General features: G+C 39.9%; 1 protein-coding gene across 2 annotated transcripts in view; it reads left to right on the top strand.

Annotated features, from left to right (window-relative positions):
• The window catches only part of LOC6565634 (integrin alpha-PS1), a 49,169-nt gene extending 30,660 nt beyond the window's left edge, over window positions 1-18,509 (top strand). The window contains exons 2-9 of one of the 2 annotated variants that reach the window (XM_032738564.2): window positions 7,654-7,781; window positions 8,784-8,807; window positions 12,513-12,610; window positions 12,698-12,831; window positions 14,232-15,613; window positions 15,697-15,839; window positions 15,939-16,892; window positions 17,151-18,509. In XM_032738564.2, coding sequence (XP_032594455.1) covers window positions 7,654-7,781; window positions 8,784-8,807; window positions 12,513-12,610; window positions 12,698-12,831; window positions 14,232-15,613; window positions 15,697-15,839; window positions 15,939-16,892; window positions 17,151-17,393 — 3,106 coding nt within the window. In that variant the 3' untranslated portion in view covers window positions 17,394-18,509. The remainder of the gene's footprint in view (window positions 1-7,653; window positions 7,782-8,783; window positions 8,808-12,512; window positions 12,611-12,697; window positions 12,832-14,231; window positions 15,614-15,696; window positions 15,840-15,938; window positions 16,893-17,150) is intronic. The other variant, XM_001992193.3, reaches the window with a different exon arrangement.
• The last annotated feature ends 2,776 nt before the right edge of the window (window positions 18,510-21,285 follow it).

Genomic DNA, 21,285 nt, shown 5'->3' with positions numbered 1-21,285 from the left:
TTACGTAATGGAAATGGAAGTGAAACTGGAAAACGCTGAAATTTGTAGCCAAAGCAATTTGTTGTCGATGTTGTTGTTGTTATTGTCGTCGTGATAAGCTGAAAGCCCGCAATTTGTGCTACTTTGTTACGTTACGAGGGCAGAGAGAGAGAGGGATCGGCGGATAGAGGATGGAGGGGCTTTAGCTACTGATGCTCCAACAGCTGGCAGCAATTTGACGCTCGAATGCATCGAACTAGCGCAGCTGATAAATGGAATCTACACACAACTAAATGTGTATATACATATAGACTAGATCCGAGCTGAGTGTCTCTTCCATGGCATGCCATGAATACGAGCAAACAACTTGGACAACTTGTAGAATTTGTCATTAGAAGCTAATCAGAATTTAAATATGAACTTGTGCTTTTTTTTAGATCTCTATAAGGATGCTGTATTATAATCAAAAGCAGAGCATCTGCAAGTCTGCCGTCGACAGACTCTATACTAAATTCAGTTCAATTTAGTCTCGTTGTTATTTTGGTTGTTGTTGTAATCTTATCAGCTGCAAACTGGCAGCTCCAGTTTGGAACGAGGCCACCGTGCACGTGGGCTGTGCTCGAATCGGCTTAAAAAGCTGTTGGCTAAGCTGACAGCCAACAGCCAACAGCTGTCCAACTGTCCAACTGTCCAGCTGTCTCACAGTCCATCTGCTTGTCCCACTGTCTGTCCGATTGCATTTCCTGTGCAGCGCATCAATTTCTCATTTCGTTGACCACATTAACGAGCCGTAAGTTATGACCCCAAACTTGGTTAACTGGAGCGAGGCCGGCGCTACCGTTAAGCATACGCATTTCGAATATCGTTCAAAATTTTAACGGGTTCAACGACAGTTAGTCAGGCAAAGCGATGTCGAGGGTCGGCTTTGAGTGCTCTTTTTTGAGTGATTTTCTAGTATCTGCTTCCCTTCCTCCCTCCCTCCATCGCTCTCCTGAAATTCACCCCACACCCCTCCTCCATCAATTTGTACAACTAGCTTTTTTTATGTCAATTTCGACACTTCTTGACGGCGCCATCAACAACCATGCATACCATATGAGTAGAACTAGCTGACGTCGTCGTCTTGTCTTGTCTTGTCTTGTTTTCTGTTGTGTATATACCCTATAACCTATACCTCATACCCTGCTAGTGGGCATAATACGTTGTTTGCCAGTAAATGTTTTGTGATTGAAGATTAGCTGAGGTGATATAGTCAAAGACCAAAGTCATTCAACTGAGTTATGCTATTGGTTTATATTTGGGCATTTATATTTAAGCATTTTCATATGCTAATAATTTAATTAATTACTTAATTACTTGCTATATTACCAGCTTGAACAGATACATGTTAATTAAGTTTATTTGCAATAGGGTATTTAAATACCGACTATTCTCATAAACTTCCTTCAGGTTTTTTAACTTTTGGTTAACTTAATGGACACATTATGCTGTCTTTTTGTTGTTTTGCCTTCTTGGCCAAAATTTGGCCGGAAACGCGTGCTGACCTCGCATTTGGCCAGCACAAATGAAAACATCAAAGCCCCAGATAGAAAACTATTTGTGAAAAATGCGCCAAATGCATGAAAATAAACGAAATAAAAGGAAAAACTTAATGAGCTGGCGAAAAACGTGGTTTACCTATGAGCGAACATAAACCATGACTTCATATTTTATTTTTTTTTTTGGGTGTGGGCCAAGTCTTTTTATAGCCATGATGCGTTGACACCTTGACAACCCTCAACCACGACCACAAGCATAGACGCTGCGGCAACCCTGTCATACACTTGAATGACTTAACCAAAATCCCATCAAATTATGCGCGTTCGCTCGCTGCCTGTCTTGAATTTTAACTTAATCCCCCCTAAAAAAAAAAGGAAAATTAAAAAAACAAAACATCACAAATTTATTGACTATGGGAGACACATTTTTGACAAATCTCTTTAGATTTAATGTCAACTTTGTTGCTTTTTCGGTTATTACTTGATTTTATTTGTTGAGTTTTATTTGTTTGGCTGTAGCATGTGCCGCAAGGCTAAAATTACTCTACGGTTGTGTTTCAATGATTTGAGGTTCGTATTTGAATCTTTTGTATTGGCTTGCTCTAAGTTTTAACAATAAATTCAGTTTATTTTTTATTGATAGCGATGTTTGTATGTTTGATCAAGTGGCATATGCCTTTCGCTGTAGCGCACCACTCCAAGTGTGATTTTGACATTGAGCACTTTTGGGTGTCAATCGTCGTCCACATTCACATTCACATCCACACTCAAATCCTCATTTACATTCAATGTCTTCATCATTTGAAGGCGCAAATTGAATTAGCCACTTGGTCAATAGCTTTTGTTATTGTTGCTTTTGACTAGATATTAGTAATTGGATTTAAGTTAACATGCTTTCCAATTTGCCTACTATTCGTGCACCTTCTTCTGCTTCTGCTTTATGCTTCATTCCCCTCTGCTGATTAGCAGGAGGACTCTTTGGGCATGGACAGCTGCAGGTAAACGACACCGTACATTGCCTATCAGCGCGTTCGATCTGACAGGTAACAAGCCGAACGTCAGGTAGAGCAACAAGATAGCTTCATCAGCCGGCTGTATGAGGCATGTCCTGCCAGCAGGATATGCCGCAAGCTGGGCCTCCTGCGTCTTCCTGCCTGCTGCCTCTTGTTTGTATAACTCACAGAAAATCACGTGAGTTCCGCTTTCAATGGAATTGGAAAACAACATTATTGCCTGCTGTTTGATCCATTGCACAAGGATAGCAGAAATACAATACTTTATTTATCATTGACTGTACCATCTAAATGTGAACGTGACTAAGTCCCATTGGCCCGTGGCCACAATTAGTGCAACCATCTACAGGATTCGTTGTAATTCTGATCAATCTATTCTAAATGCACGGATAACATGTACGATGGGTGTAAAGATGTAAAGAGAGGTGTGTGTGTGTGTGTGTGTGTCTGCGAGCCAATTCAGTAGCTGTGACTGAATACTCCAGATTTCTTGCATGAATTTCTGAGTGAGCGTTGTTAATATTGTAAAATTTGCTCCTTTGCACCTCAACCAGCCGACAAGAAAATATTAAAAACCTTTAAGAGATAGGTCTTTGTTATGAAGATATATCAAACACACCAGCAAATAAAAAATGATTTAGGATTTGTGTGTGATTTCATCCGCATGAGGTGTCATTGGGTGGGTGTCTGGGTGGTGAGTGGGTGGTGAGTGGGTTTTCTTTCAAGTGAATCACAGCATATCTCTGCGTCATATGCACATATAGCTCCATCTGCGTCATCACTTTCCACTTATCAGTAAATAGTTTCTATGCCAAAAACCTATTTGTAATTTTCTATTTTTGATGGTGTATTTGGTATGAAGCGAAAGTGCCATCCAAAGACCAAGCATAACAGTTCAATGGACCAAATGGCGAGCAACGAAGAAGAAGCAGCAATAGCAGAGTAAGGAGGCATGCAGCAATGGACCCAATATTGTCAACATTCTTGTTGTCTCCAATCCAAGCATAAATATTTATATAAACCCGAGAAGGGAGAATGAGAGATTGGGGTTAGACCAAAACTGTCGCAACAAGAGCAAGCAAACAAAGAACTCAAAATACATGAAAATTAAATGAAATTCTTGTGGCAAGTTGCGGGAGGCAACTCCAACAAGAGTGGGGTGGGTTTTTGACTGGAGCAGACAAATGATAATAAATATTGTAAAGAGCATTCAGAATTCGGGTGTGTTTCTGTGTGTGTGTGTGTATGTGTGTGGAGGGTGTGAGGGGTGTGGCAAGCCCGAGAGGGCCATGCTGCAACACTTACCGCAATTCATTCACTATCGCCTCAAAGTCGGAAGAGACTGTGTGCCGGGGGGTAGATGGTGGCGGATTGCTCCGAGCTGCTGGCTGCAAACACTTGAAAAACACTTGTGATAATGATGACTAATAAGACATACAAGCAAACCAGCCAATGACTCCCAAAAAGAGCCAAACAAAACCAAGCATAACCATGGACAAAAATATGTTGGGGGGAAAACAAACACAGCTGGGTCCAGGGGTGGCTGCTGTCATTGGGAGGGGAGCAGAGGGGTTTCAATTTTTAAGTACGTTCTCAAAAGCAAACAGACGATTCATCTGGCAGACGATTGTAAGCGAAGATGTAAATAAACGCATAAAATTGCTTCCTGTGGATTAAATTTGGTGACGCACGGATCAAATTTAGCTGGTTAAAGTCATAAAAGATTAAGCAAACTTAAAACGAGCCCATAAGCGAACTAAATCTGGCTCCATTCATTTAATAATTACTAAAAGCTTAATAAGCAAATCGTTATTATTAAAAAATGGAACAGCCGCAAATACATTTTCAAAGCTCGCTTAAAACTGATGAAATTTAACGAGAATTGCTGACGAGAATGCTGACAACTATGAACTAGTTGCTGTGTAAAGATGTTCCCTTTTTGTTTTGCATTCAATTCAATATTTGATTACAATTACAATCAGCAGACCCAGAGCTAAAGAGCATTCGGCTTGGCATGTCAATCCAATCAAATTTCTAGGAGATCTTTAGCTGCGGGCTACACTCTGAGAACTGAGAACTAAGAACTGAGAATTGTGGATGTGGGGTAGTAAATTTGCGGGGCGCTTTCGCTTGATTGCCACGACCAAAAGCCACTTGAAAGGGTTTCGGGTTGGGGGCTTTGGGGTGGGCTCTGGATCGGGTGCTGGTACGGATTGTGATGCTCAGACTCTGTGTTGTTTTGTGGCAATTGAAACGACACGCGCGGCGCGTTTATACGGCAATTAATGCTTTAATTTAATTAAATGCATTTTGTGAATGCGTTTCGAGTGTGAGTGTGACTGTGAGTGTGAGTGTGAGTGCATTCACTCAACATCCGACGTCAAACTCATATGAGCGTTGTAATTGCTTCTAGGAGTTGCTGCAAGTGGAGCGAAGGGCCATTCATTCATTCATTTAGGCCGCAATGATAATTGATTTGTGTGCGGCGTAGACCCCAACCGAATGAGAAACCCACAAGCCCAGCAGCACCTACCCCTACCCCTACGCCCTTCCTCCGATCGTCCCTTTTTGAAAGCCATGCGCTAATTGATAAGCTAAGTGGCAAGTGGCATAAAATCAGCCCTCGTTCTGACATTTCTAGCCACTAAAATTTCGTTAATATCAAACACAACTTTAGCAGCAATCCAAAATTTCGAAATTCCAAGCGGGCACTGAAAGATCATTAAATACGGTTTTATGGACTGAGCGACGGTGCAGCACTCCAAGATTTATGGCACAGCGGCACTCTATGCACAGATTTATGTTCTACCAACAAACACAAGAACTCAGATTTGTCGTCGCTGTTGTCTTTGGACTCGTCTTCTTCCACTTTTTCTTGTTTGCTTCCCTTGTTTGTTTTCATCAAGGCATTATGTATACATACCCTGTAACTTTGTAAAGTTTCAAACCAGCCATCTTCAATCTCATAAGTCAGATATATTCATATATCAAGCTATCTCTTAAATCTCCTGGGAATAACAAACTTGATATGGGGTTAACATTAAGGTTAACATCAATTGCAGGCAGGTCAGTTCGAAATTAATTTGAATTTGCTTCTCCAAATGCTTATAATTTCTAGACGACTCTGGTTTCTGGAAGTTATAGATTCAAAGCAATTTCTTATACTGAAGACCTAACTAAAGGGCATTTGACAGTCGAGCACTCGTTACTACAGCATACATTTGTTTTTTGTTATAATTTTTTTTCAACATTTCATTACCAAATCTCGCAAGTTGACATGAGACTAAACATGCTAAATGAGCAGCCAACTGGCCGCGATCCAAAAGACCCAACCAATTGGCCCAATAACGAGGCCTTAGATCGTAAGCCAAGACACTCTCCAGCCAGATTTCGAATTAAGCAAACGTGACACGGGCAGGCCATAAAAGCGGCATGGAAATGCGACCAGTGGCCAGCAGTGTTGCACAGTGTCACACGTGCATACATTCGGTATAGGCGGTGGAAGGGGGCAGGTCAGAGCCTCAAGTCCAGTCTTTAAGTGTCCGAATCAGGTCTAGCTAGTTGGCTGGCTGGCTGGCTGGCTGGAACCAGTTCTCAGTTTATTTTGCTGGTTCAGTGGGTGTGCATTAAGATATTCAAAAGTTATTACAATCTCAATTAATGGCTCCATGTAGCCCGAACGACTAGTTTATGTCTTTTGAGCTGGAGAACTAGTTCATAAATTTTGCTAGCTGCTTGCGGTAAACGAAGATGCGTCGATACAAGACTATAATACTTACATAGTATGTATGCTATATAAAGTGTTGTCAGTGTTTTTACAGTCTTTTTATATGTAGTCACGACACTCATATCCACAACGACGATACACTTGTTTTTTTAACATATCAGAAGCATAAAAAACGCACTTTAATGTAGATCTTAGATCATACCAAGACTGAGTATCAAATGTTTGTCAGCTTTTGAATATAGCGAGTACTAAGTAAGTTACTTAGTGCTTTATTTGAAAGAGTTTTGCAGCATTGGCTTAATCAAAAGAACTATTTCGCAACAAAGAAGGGGGGTTGGGGCAACATACCCAAACGCAAACTAATGTTAAATGCATTAAACAATTTGAATTTGAAAGGTGTTTACGCAAACACCTAAAAACCAAAACACTTAAAGCAACATCGTAAAAAAGTGTCAGAGACGGCCAGTGTTGTGTAATGTCCGCGGTTTAGTGTCAAATGGAAGGCGACAAAAAAAAAGAAGCAGCAAATGACTTTGGACCTGCCCTCGACTCTGGCTTAACCGTTGTTCTTCTTGTTATTGTTGACTGTGGAAGCACTTAAAGATGCAACTTAGCCGTGTGGCAACGTGTGTGTAGGTGCCACACACTTAATGGTGCCCATAAAGTGGCAACTGTTGCCGCTGCTGCTGTTGCTGTTGCCGCTTGGAGGATAATGAAGTTGCATGTTTACACTGTGCAACGTGGGTGAAGCAGCTTTTTAGACATTTCGCCTTATAGACGACTGCTCATTAGCAACATCTTTTCGTGTTGACGCGCCCAGGTTCAAATCACCCCCGACTATCCCCACCTCCCTCCCAGCTACCAGCTACCATTTTCCCTGTCGAAACTACGCTTTTGAACAGTCCTAAGTAATTACATTTTGGCAAGCCCCTGTGAGCAGAGCAAAAAAAAGGTGCATTGAACTGGTTCCACCTACAATAATCGATTTGATTGTCAAAGTAAGTCCCCCTATCTCTTTCTCAAGCCCCAGAGCAGCACAATTTGCCATACTCATGACTTTAGTTCACTTTTGCCACTTGAAGTGAACCTCAAACCCCAAAAAAAACGAGACACCGAAAAATCAGCCAACTTCGAAAACTGAAAACTGAAAACTGACCGCTGTTGTAGAGTTGAAGTCGTCTGGTAAACTGAATAGCTGTCAAGCCGTGGAGCAAATTGGGCCGTTACTTGAGATCGTATCGATCAACTGATCGTCGGATCGTGCGATCATCGGTCGTGATCTATCTATAGACCCATAGTTTCAGCTAACTTTAATCTTTTCTTGCGGTTTATGCCAATTGATCCGAAGGAACCCTGCAATAACTCATTCTTTTGTTCTGTTCTGTTTCAATTACAGTCTGCTTGTCGGCGCTCCATTGGATCGTAATAGGCAGCCGCAAACCAATCAATCGGGCGCTTTATATAAGTGTCCCATATCAACGAACTTTGACGATTGTGAACAGGTCATAACCGATGGCAGACGATGTAAGTATAGCCCATGCATATATACATCCAATTAAGGCAATAACAATACTCTTAGCGATAAGCACTACGTATATAATTATTCTTAATTTTATTTCGATTATATAATAATTTACTTTTACGCAGCCAAGTTTTAAGTTGTTTTCACAAAGCACACAGCATTGGAAAACAAAAAAAAAACAAAAAAAAAAAAAAAACGAAAAGTTTATCGTAAGTAACAGGTATATAATATATTTTATCTGTTGTTAGTCTATAATAAACTAACACTGCTGCGTCTGTGAGGTGAAGGTTTTACATTCGGAGTACAGGAAATATACACACTAGATATAATAATAATAATAGGGATAGTCATGCTTATAGTTAATGCTAAACAAACTTTAAATAAAAGAAAGCTTGTTTTTTTTCAAATGTTCAGTGACTAACAGATTTGCTAAGATTTACTATAGATAACGCTGAGTGCAGTACGAGATTAAGGTCTAATATCTTTTAGAATATAACAATGTATCGCGTTTGAGATTACTTTTTGTCTATGTATATAAAATCCCTTGCCTTATTACAGCTATATAGAGAAATGTGACTAAAATTTGTTAACACTCTAATGTTAGTTAAATTACTATGTTTACTATAGGCAACATACATACTACATGGATATATCCATAATATAAATATAAATCTTATATTTTTTTAATTGTATAGGACCAGTATTTTAGTAATCTTTTCAAACACACACATATTAATTGTTATTTTATATGCGTTTTTTTAATTTTCTTTTTTTCTTTATTTTTATTTTCGTTCTACTCTTTGCTTAAATCCCCCCAAAAAAAATAAAAAATATATTTACATATATAATATATTCGGTGCGCATATGGAAAACACATTACTTCTCCCAAAAAATTTTGAACAAACCACAACCAAAACCAAAATTATTGACCAATTACTTTTGACATTTTTAATTCGTCAACCCGAAAATCCAAAAAAAAAACAAAAAACGAATTTGTCATTTAGCATCTGAAGGATACTATCTATCTAGTAAGTGGTATGGGTGCTTTATTTGTTGTTGTTTTGCCCACATATTTAAAAATAACAAACAAGACCAAAAACTAAAACACAATTAAAGCATTTCATTTATTTGTTACAAATTTATTTTATTATTTGCATATGCGCTTTGATCTCTCTCACCAATGTTCTTTTTAACCACTGAATAATAATATGCAGCGCACACATACGATAAATACGATAAATACCATTCGATAACTCAAAAAGTGTTGCCAATTAGCGCTCACTCATTATTTGTACAGTTTCGCACGCATGCCTCAAAGCTAACGGCATTTATTTCTATTGCATGCGAGCGCAAAATGCAGCACAATCTTCAAGCACAAAGCACACACACATCTATATGTATATATACATATATATTTATATATAATACTCAACTTAAGCTAATATAATACACATATTTTTCGCACTAATTTACATAATATTTATATTTTAAATTTGTATATATAATCACAATATTGAGTCTACAATTATAACCAATTTACAATTTACTACTTGACTAAACTTCAACTTCCAACATCCATTTATTGACATCATTTGAATGAGCAATCACTGTAATTAACTAAATCACTGTCTAAATCATTGCTCAGCATTGTAAGAACTGGAATAGCTCGGGGTTAAGAGCCGCTCTGGAATTTGTATTTGGCGTTAGGACTTCGCTCTGTGCTAATAACTTGTTTGCCATTGGCTTGTTACTAAAAACTATAACTCTAACTGACTTTTCAGTCTCACTTGTGTCTGTGTACCATTTAGAAACAATTCACGCAATATTCTCAGGCAACTTATTGGCATGGCAACATTGCAACTTGCAACTTGCAACATTTTTTTATTTCGTTTATCAAATTCAAATTCAAATAATCAAATATCAAATGAAATAATTAATTGCGGTTTTTACCAAACAAATAAATAGAACGATAGGAATTCCCAGTTATTCTGGCATCTCATAAATACAATTTTACGTTTAAAGCTAAATTAAGAACACAATTTCGCTGAGAGACGTAACAACTGTGGCCTGCATAAATTTAGAAAATAAGAAAACTTGTATAGAATTGTATATTTCAAATGTGTTTCAATTACCAAAACTGTTTAGTGACATTTTAAATAAATGCTTTTGGTAATAATTTGTATTTATGAACAAAAGATTTATTAAATGGATTTCAGCTTGGATAGCATCTGATCGATGAGCACTCTATTATTACTTTTTTCGCATACAATTCATAAATATTCGATAGTTTTGCATAGATTTACCGTTTTTCTGCTGTCTCCCGTTGATTATTTGATTGAACAGTTTTTCATTTAGTCACTCTTGTTATTTGCTGGCATCTGGTCACATGTTAGGCATTTCCCCTCCAAAAATGACTTCTAAGAATTTTTCGTTTTGCGCTAATGACTGGAACTGTGATGCATTGCTTTTGTTTGCCACCAATTGGTGACTCAGTTAGCATTAATTATAGATGGACTCAGCGCCGGATCATTTCATTATTGAGATGTAAATTAAAAAGTTTTCGTATGTATGGCATCTGCATCTGCCCACTTCCCTCTCGTTGCCACTCCCATTCTGTTGGCATTCCAAATGTTTTGCGATATGTGCCCGTTTTGCAGTAGTTGTTGCTGTTCTTGTGTATTATGGCCTTTGCTAATAGTAACGCGCGGCAATCAGAGCGTGCAGTTGTTGGCCGAAGCGCCCCCAAAGCGGCTGCCGCACAGTTTCAGAGAACGTGACAAATTTCACAAAATGCTTAAGCATAAGAAAAACAAGTAGAACAGCAGCCGCAGCAGCGTTGGCAATGCGCATAAAAATAGCTGCGACAAACGCAAATTTGTGTGGCATGAAGAAATTCTTGGGGCGTCTCAAATTGTTGAGCCAAATTCCCCTCAACAAAAAACCAATATTCGCTCACAACACCACCCTCGCCACCGCCCAACAGCCCAACAGCCCCACTGTCAATGTCAAAAACGCGCCGCAAAGTGCAAAAGTTCATTGGGCCTATGCCAACTTAAAGACACATACTAAGCCACTCACACACACACAGGCACACACTCACACACCCACACGAACTTACATGTTTGTATGGCCATTGCAAAATATTAAACTGCAGCTGCAGCCAAAAATCGCGTGGGGCGCAGGCGCAATTTGTATGTTTTTTTTTTGTCAGCTGCGCTTGCGTCGCATAGCGTCTCGTGACTTTCACTTTACGTGTCAAACACGTATAAAAGCGGCTGCCGCCCGATCGACCCACGCCCCACCAATAACAAAGCTTCGATTCAACAATCATAAATGATAAACGCTTAGTGCACACCTCGCATCCAAAAACTGCAATCAGCATTCTCTCGCTCTCCCGCGCTCTTTATGTTATCGCCGCGGGCACACTGTAATGATCATTTATCTTATTTCAACACTTTGATGCTTTAAAATGCATTTTAAATCAATTTCGTTACGTTTCACACCCATTACACACACACACACACACATGTGCAGTTTCGCGCTCTCACTCTATCGGTCTCTCTCTCTCTCTTTATGGCACATGTGCGTGCATTGGTACATGGCCTAAGCCGGCGCAAACAACAACACCCCGTCCCAAAACTTCAACTCCAATGCCAACTTCACCGTCGACGTCGACATCGCTTCGGCTGCAGCTGCGGCTGCTGCTGCATTCTATCAAAAGTTGACAGCGACGCTGGCAGCGCTTTCCATTTTCTGCTTCCTGCCCATGTAAAACACATGCATAGGGTATGCACATTTCTATGACAAACTAAGCGAAGGACACCACAAATCTGTACGATTGTACGAGCTATAGAGTTTATAAAATTGCTTTTGTTTGTCTGTTAATTTTTCGATTAATAAATTAATTTTACATATATGGTAATTACTATAACCCAAGCTTCTTTGCATGAATAGCTTTTTAAATTCAGCAATAATATCTCTCAAGCTCAATCTATATACATATATCTCGAATATTTATATTTATTTGCTTATACTTCATATACTGCTTCTTATTGCGTGGTATCTTATAGTCGAACAGTCCGCATGCCGATCGCTTTATAATTTGTAGTTCATGCTTCGTTTGGTTTTTGTGCACTTGTTGCTGAGTTTGCTGATGTTGTGTTGCTGGTGTTTCTCCTGTTCCCGTTTCTGCTGTTTGTCTTGTGTAGCACATGTGCTGAGCAGCGCGTTGCATATGTATGTTTATGCAGATATCTATAAGTAGAGCAGCAGCTTCCCCTTCAAGTCCGCTCCTTCCCCAACCTCTTCAGCACATGTGCGCGATGTCTGAGCGAGGCTGTCTTATTCTTCTTGCGCTCACTCTCTCTTCTTGCTGATGTTGCTTTTAATGTTATTTAATTGTTGTTGTAATTTTAACAAAATCAGACTGTGAATACTGTAAATACTGTAAATTTGAGTTTAGTTTAGTTTCTTATAAACTTATTTGAAAATTAAAAACAAAAACAAACAAGAATTACCTAATTGTTAATGCATATCACATTTGTTGTTATTGATGTTGTTGTTGTCGTTACTGCTGTTGTTGTTAATATTGTAACTGATGCGACACACACACACACAGATACACCCGCGCACACATACTTATGTATGTATATTCTATTGTCACACACATTGCTAACAAGAAAAAAACAAAACACTTTTTGCACATTCTATCTACTCCCTGGCGCCATCTTTAGACTACGATGGTGATGAGCTGACACCGCCATCTGACGACGAGATTAAAGAGGGGCAATGGATGGGCGTTACTGTCCGTTCCCAAGGATTGGGTGGCAAGGTAAGCCCAAGACATAATTCGATTTCACTGCATATCGTATATATTTATATCCCCACTGATCCTCGTTTCTCTCGATTCATTCAAAAGGTGCTCGTCTGTGCGCATCGCTACGTGACGAAAATGGCCGAAAATCTCTATGGGCAAGGCATGTGCTATGTCCTCACCAACGAACTACAGTATGACGAGGTCTACGAGCCGTGCAAAGGACGCACCGTGCAAAGGTTAGTGTTTGAAAGTGTTATTGTTAGTTTTAAAGCTATAACCCGCTTAGTTTCGGGGGAAGATATGTGGCTTAACTTGGGTGGGGTGTAAATATGTACCTATTAGCAAGGATTTCTCTATTAACACCTCGAATTGAAAATATTCCAAATTTAGGATATTAAGCTGAAATGCTAAAGATTTCTTTTTGCTTTAGGAAACTTTAGACTTGAGTTGGGGGTGAAAAACTATGAAACCTAGGCAAATCAAGGCTTGAAAGCATTTAGAAATGTGTAAAAAGAAAATTAAAATGTCTTACATTGGAAGCCAAGTATCAAAAAATTTCGAGCACTGCATATTCAAAATGAAAAATTTCCCTGTCGAATCAATTTGAAGTTGTAAATTAGACATGGTCAGGTTTCATTGGTTCATTGCATAAGCTGTCAGCAACGGAAATAGAAGAAACCGAGGGATACACCGAAAAAGTGTCAAGGTGAAGTATGTATGTATAAATTATTAATTGTATTTAAAAAGGAAACTCTCTGAAAACTAAATGGGGAAGCAAACTAAGGAACAAAGCAACGCGTGTCTAGCTTCTGTTTAAGCCAATTAGCATGCATCGTGTGTATGTGCGGGTGAATAGAAAAAGATTTAGGAGGGTTGGGGACAGCTAGCTGGTCAGGTGTGACACCGATGACGTCCTCGTCGTCGTTGCAGGAACCCATGTCATAAGGGCGAAATTTTAATTTATTTAAATGTCAGCGCATGTAGCAGGAACTGAAACTGGGAAGGGAAGTTAGTAGGGTCTGTGTATGGTAAGAATGGGTGCTATAGATAAACAGGGTCGCACCGCACCCAAAACGCTGACCGAAAACAAAGCACAAATGCTATGGTATATGTTATATGACAATATGGAGATGACGTGGACTTGGACTTGGACTTGGACATGCAATTATTCATTGCGCTGGTATCGCGTGTTCCAGAAGTGTCCCCGAACCCAACTTGTGACACGAACTCGAAAATGTTGTGAATTACAGCAATGAACATAAAGCCAAAGAAATTCGCATAAAGTAAACATTTTCTGGAGCGTTTTACTTAGTTTTACAAGATTTTGTGGTTAGCCTTAGACTTCAGATATGCAAGTCTGTTTGAATATATTTTTCGTCAATTTTGCTGTAATATTATTACAACGAAAATGTAGAACAACTTTCTAAAAAAATAACAGTTCTCGAGTCGACTAAAAATAATAAAAATGATTACTAAATTAGTACACGCAACCACCTCTAGACACAACTTAATTTCACTAAATCTTGAAAGGACCACTCAACCCCACCCAGTTGATAACTGACCCTGGACTCATTTGTTAATGTCAGCCTGCCACTGCCACGTTTTAATGTATGCATGTTTATTTTCTGCGTTGCAGGCAACACGAGGACTATGGGTTCTGTCAGTCGGGCACGTCCGGTGCGTTACTGGATGACAATACAATGGTGCTGGGCACCCCGGGTCCGTTTACGTGGCGCGGCGCCATTTTCGTAACGGAGATTGGGGGCGAGTATCTGCAGCGGGATAAGAATATGTACTACAGTGATCACTCGGAGACCCATTCTCCGGTGGATAAGTACAGTTATCTAGGTATGGCCGTAACCGGAGGTCGCTACTTTGGCGAACAGATGTCCTATGCTGCGGGCGCACCCCGTTCCAATGGCTGCGGTCAGGTGGTCATCTTTGACAAGGCCAAAATCAGTCCAATACCCGAGCGCATGATTATTAACGGCGAACAGTTCGGCTCGAGCTTTGGCTACGAACTGGCGACGGCGGACATTAACGGCGATAAAAAGCCGGATCTAATTGTTGGCGCACCGTTATACTTTTCGAAGAGTGACGGCGGTGCCGTCTATATCTATCAGAATGACAATGACAAGCTGCCCCAGAGTTGGACGCTGCGGCTAACGGGCGCCATGGAGAGTCGATTCGGTCTGGCACTGGCCAACATTGGTGATCTAAACAAAGATGGTTGCGAGGATATTGCTGTGGGTGCACCCTACGAGGGCGATGGTAACGTCTACGTTTTCCTTGGCTCACGCAACGGCCTCAACGAGAAGCCCTCACAGCGCATTCAAGCCTCCGATCTGGGCATAAATCTCCCGAAGCCAATACGCAACTTTGGCATCTCGATAGCGGGCAACATGGATCTGGATGGTAACTCCTACGTGGATATGGTTGTAGGTGCACCGCCCGCCGCCGTTGTTGTCCTCGCCCGTCCCATCATCAACATACAGACAACGTATCGGAGCAGTGAGACACGCAACATTGATCCCAATCGGGCGGGCTGTCGAATGGATGTATCCACAAATTTAACGTGCTTCACGTTCGAGGCGTGCAGCAGCATCGAACCGCACGAGCAGCTCAGCAAGCAGATCAATTTGGTATACACTGTCGAGGCGGAGCCCTCCGAGAATCACAAGAAGATCTCGCGTGCTTTCTTTGATCACGACAACAAGCGGAGCAACGTGATCAGTCGACGGGTTCGGGTGCGAACCGATGGTGGCGTCCAGTGCCAAATGGTCACGGCTTACATCAAGGCCAACACTCGCGACATCCAGACGCCCATTCGTTTCCGGCTGGACTGGAAACTGGAGGAACCCGAATTGGCGGACTCGCCTTTGACGCGTCTGAATCCCATTCTGGATCAAACGCAGGCCTACATTGAGTTCGAGGGCACGTTCCAAAAGGATTGCGGGGATGATGATCTATGCGAGAGTAATTTGCGACTTCATGCCGAACCCAATCTTACACCAGAGGGTGAGTATTACGTAGTTCATTGAAGTTCAAATACTAATATAGATTGACTTAAATTAATTGTGATATTTATTGACATCGAACAGATGGTGAATATGTACTGATCCAGGGAAACACAACGGAACTGGAGGTTATGGTGAATGTGAGCAATCTGGCGGACTCGGCTTACGAGGCACAGTTGTTCATCGCGCATCAGAAGAGCGTATCTTACATAGCGACGAAGAAACCGGTAAGCAATGTCTCCCTCAACTTACCCCTATCTCTCTCTCTCTCTCTCTCTATCTATATTTATATCTCTCTCTCTCTTTACCATCTTAAACTACGATAGACAAATGCGACTTGCAACAGCTTTAATACGACACTTGTGGCTTGCAGCCTGGGCAACCCGATGTTGCGTGGCACCACCATACATGTGAGCATACGCTTCGATCCCAACAGCCTGGAGGCGGAGGAGACGCAAATGTTATTCCACATATTTGCGAACACCACCTCCAAGTTGGTGGGTAAAGAGCTGCCTGAGAGCAAGCTGACAGTGCGTGTGGTGCGACAGGCGGAGGTGACGGTACGTGGCTGGGTTAATCCCGAGCAGAGTTTCTACAGTGGCGTTTCCAAGCTACAAGATTTACCCATTGAACTGGACGATATTGGCTCACCGCTGGTGCACACCTATTTCATCTTTAACGAGGGTCCCTCGACGGCGCCCAAGGTCCAGCTGGACATCTTTCTGCCGCTGAGGCTTGAGAGCGGACATAGCGATGATCTGAAGCACGGTGGCGGCAAATATCAGTATCTGCAATATCTGGAGGATAAGCCCCAAATTGAGACCGGCCAGGGTGAATGCACGGTGCCGCCTGAATATGTTAATCCCCTCAAGCTGGCCTCTATGGCGAAGTGGCCAACGCACCGCCAGGAACAATTGCAGAAACTGCAACTGAACAAGACCCATTTTCGGGCGAATCGCTTGCCCCGCAACACCATCGAGCGCATTGTGCGACCCGAACGCTTCATGGATGGACGCGAGGTGGGCGGCAAAGGCAAGAAGCAGCAAATTGTGGAACTCAACTGCGATAAATATACCGCCCAGTGCATCAAAATCCAATGCGAGTTCTTTGGGATGCCGGCCAAAACGGAGGCACAGGTCACTTTAAAGGTTCGACTTTGGAACTCAACGCTCGTCGCCGAATATCCTCGTGTCGATCTCGTGAGGATTATGTCGACGGCCCATGTTAAAATACCGCAAAACTTTGGCGTGGAACAGCTTGAGAATAATAATCTTATTGTGGTATGTACACATAAAAACCGATTCCGAACCGGTTTTAAGTAAAAAGATAAACATGAACTCAACTTGAACTGCTTGCAAACAATGTGCATCGATTTTTAAGGCAGAACTAATCTAAATAACATCTTTGAAAATCGGTACAGCTTTGACAAATTTAGAGAAGCTTCGCAGTTTTGGAACCGGTTCGCTAATGTTTTTATATAGACATATATTGAGAGTCAATCAGAAAGTAATTGTTGAATTTCTTGTTTAATCCTCAAGGTGGAAACACGCGCCTATCCGGAGCTGCTGGATCAGCAGCGTGAGACATATACGCCAATGTGGGTCTACATATTGGCGGTGCTCGGCGGATTATTGCTGCTGGGTCTATTCACGTATGCGATGTGGAAGTGTGGATTCTTTAAGCGAATGCGACCGACAGATCCGACGCTCAGCGGCAATCTGGAGAAGATGAACGAGGAGAAGCCATTCCTGGCCGCGAAAACTAGCCATAATGTTTTCTAACAAGAGGGCACCGTCGGATGGGATCTGGTGCGGCGCATTGCTGCACCTGGGAGAAAGCGCAACAGGCTCAAGCAGCTGCTGCTGCACAAGCCGCAGCAGCACAAGAAACATCACAGAAGGATACTATTCGGCTGCAACAACAACAACAACAATAGCATTGAAGATGCAGATAATGATGAATTTGATGTGTTATCCTTGACGCCGCCACCGCCGCCGCTTAGCGTATTGAATTGGGGCAACGATGGCTACTATCAGGCGAGCGCCACCTGGTGGGGTCACATGTGAATGCTGGCAAAGATGATGATGATGATGATGATGAAGAGCAACAGCTGTAGCTGGAGAACAGTTAAAGATTCTGGTTGTGGGACTTTCAATGTGCCATTATGTTTACTTAAGTTCGAACTTCGGCTGGCAAATAGTACTTAACCAAAACCTCGAAACAGAATTTTATTTCTTCATCTATTTGTCAGTTGGTAGACTTAGCTGTTTAATCTAAAGACTAGCTTATACACATACATTTATATAACTATATTAGATGAGTGTTATTCGTCATGCAATTTATAGGGATACTTTTACGCGCTCCAAAACTAGCTAAAAATATTCCTAATTTAAGGTCTTGATTCGAACTCGTTTATTGATATAGCTTCAGTTATACTTTTTTAAGGTCTTTCGTTAGAGGAGTGCATGCTATGGGGTCCACCTTGTGCATGTGGTGGGTCCAGCTTTGTACCATATTTGTTATTTATGTAATTTAATGCTTAAGCTTCTTTTTAAGCCCATCGTATAACTTAATTCCGAATTCTTAAACGAAACTGCGTGTCTCCGAAAAATATCACTGCCACTATGAAATAATATTCGTAACACGAAATCCAATATATTTCATGAAAATGTTTCATTATTTCTAAACACTACACCATTAACGAAAGTATTAACTGCTTTTATACATATAATTATTACATGGATTGTTTATACGTTGTGGGAATATATCCTTTCAAAATTATTCACTTTAGTGCGATCCCAAAATTTTTTTTTTTTTTTAATTGTCTTAATTCTATTTATTAAATAAAAGAAAAGAAAAAATGAAAAAAAAAGTTCAAATTTCAATACAATTACGATTCTTTAAGGCTTTATATATATTTATATATATATATATGTTATGTACTTGTAAATAATATTAGTTTGGCATTAGTTAAGCAAGATTATATGTATATGTGAATATGTGTATATGTCTATATGTGTATGTGCTAACAAGTACTATTTGTAATTAAAGTATACAGCAACAAATACTCATGATTGTCGCAGTCAAGAGCAATTGCAAAACCGCACGAGAGCCACTTGAAATTCGGCCAGCATTTACAGACCATACATAAGTACATAGCTATTATACTAAAATATATATAACATAGAACCAATAAAATAAAATATACATAGAATAAGAAAATAATAATGTAAACAATTTCTTACCTGTTGAAAAATGATTATCATAAATTCAATAGCACGTGTAATATTTATGTTTTTATATTTCGATAACTAATATATATATATATATATATATACAATAAGAAAAAACACTTTGCTACTATTTACTGACCACTATTTTACTTTTTTATGACTTATGTCAGTGAAATGATTAAATGCTTACCTGTTGGAATAAAGATTACCATAAATTCAACAGCATTTGTATTATTTATATTATTATATATCAACCAACTATTTAAAATATTTTATAAATATAGTAAGTAATACATATATGTATGATCGAAAAAGAAAACACGTGATTAATTATTTGATTTACTATTTTATGACTAATTTAAATGTAAGCGAAATAATTAATTGTTTACGTTTTGGGAAAATAGATTACCATAAATTCAAAAGCATTTGTATTAGGTATGTTTTTATATTTCGATGTTAACAACTATTTGAAACATATTATTAAAATAGAATATAATTAAAAATATAATTATTTTTTATTTACAAGGTATTATATAAATACATACTTGTCTATATGCATCTTAACCTAACGATGGGCATTGAAATATTGAACTCTTATTTGTATGCTGCCAAAAATATTTAAGTGCTTAATTATAAATATACAAAAAGACGATGATCATTTAAAAAAGAGGCAGAAAAATAAGTCTAGGAGATCTGTGTATGTGTCTTTGTCCACACTAAATACACGACAGTTTTGAAGCCAAGGTCAGGAGACAGTGGACAGTCCTCAAGCAGGAGGGGGCCGAAACTATCACAATTTATCTGCTCACTGCCAATTAAACTGAATGTGTGTGTGTATGTGTGTGTGTGTGTGTGTATGTGTGTGTGTGTGTGTGTGTGTGTGTGCATGGAACACGCCAATTTCAAGTGGCATTGTCAGATACAACAACGACAAGAAGAAAATATGCTGTGTGTGTCGCCCAATAGCCATGGAATGAACAATTCTTCAAAAGACTGGCGGCATTTGCTTTAAAAATAAAATGAAAATAAAATACAAAAAAAAAATAAATAAAATTGTTCATTAAAAGGTCCGTTTATTGTAGCATGGCAGCATACATATAACAAGAAAGTGATGCCAAAATTTGAGCAACGCATTTCAAATACCCTGTAAACGCATTCCGTTCCAAGTAAATCATTTTTGATTATTTTTTGTTTTTGTCCTAGCGCCATCGATCATTTGTGTTCTTGAAGTGCTGCCAACAAATTGCACAATTGTTATACTTGCCACCTAAACTACTTCGTACCCTGTACATTTATTTATTTATTTAAGCATTGCTAGATAATAAATAAAAGCGAAAATATTCGGCGAATGCAATCTGCAATCGAGTTATTAAATAGATTTATTGGCTAACGCTGATGTGGCATAAAAATTTCCTGGTTATCAGCAGAATCAATTGTTTCTGGCCAGGTTGTTTTACCAGTGGCTCACCGGAAACTGCCACTGGAAGCGATATAGATATTTGTATATATATAAACATTTATATTTACAGCTGCTAAAATGGATAAATATTATTTATATATATATTTTATTTATGATATTGTACATACTTGAATCACATGACACATTGTATACCCTTTAATAATATTCCATCAGCGTCAAGAATTTCCCTCAGCTGATGTTGCATGTCGATGCTGCACCATCAGCTGACAGCGACAACCTGTAACCTGTTCGAAAAGCGCTCAATTGATCGCTCGACAGAAAGATGTCGCAAGTGCCGGTGGCGATTGCGAAGGGTGTGGGTGTTTTTTTGTTTTTCAAAAATATAAAAAAAAAACCAAAAGAAAATAAAAAACCGGTTGGACATATATATATATATATATATATATTACATTGTATTGTAATGTGTGGCTACCACGGATGCGGCAGTTGTACATTGGTTAGGGGGAAAGTGAAGCAACAGGGGTGGGGGCAACTCAAGCAACGACCGTCATCGTTATGGCAACGATTGCGACGGCGACGGCGACAGCAACAGCAGCGGCGACAGCAACATCAGCGGTAGCAGCAGCAGCAGCGACAGCAGCGTCAATGAGAAGCGGCAGCGGCAACGGCACAGAGTCTCAGTCAGTCTTGATGATTTCGTGAAGCGATTAACACACAAAGTTGACAACGTTCTAGGCCAATTTCATCGCAAAAGCGGCAATAACGCATCCGTATCCGTTCGACGCCGCCAGTAACAAGTAATAAGTAACAAGCAGCAGTAACAACAGCAAGAGCAACACATGACACAATTAAGCGAACCACAATAACAGCAACAACAACAACAATAATAATAATAATTAGAACAATGCAATAAAAATAAATCATTAAAAAAAAATCAAACAAAAAACGCGCCAAGGAATTTCGGCAAATTACGCGTCCGCTTTATTTGCCAGGTCGTATCTCGTACATTGACCGACTTCT

Source organism: Drosophila grimshawi, unplaced genomic scaffold (genome assembly GCF_018153295.1).
Source record: "Drosophila grimshawi isolate 15287-2541.00 unplaced genomic scaffold, ASM1815329v1 contig_848, whole genome shotgun sequence".
Classification (NCBI taxonomy): Eukaryota; Metazoa; Arthropoda; class Insecta; order Diptera; family Drosophilidae; genus Drosophila; species Drosophila grimshawi.
Note: the sequence above shows the minus strand (reverse complement) of the source record. Positions and strands in the feature narration are given on the sequence as shown.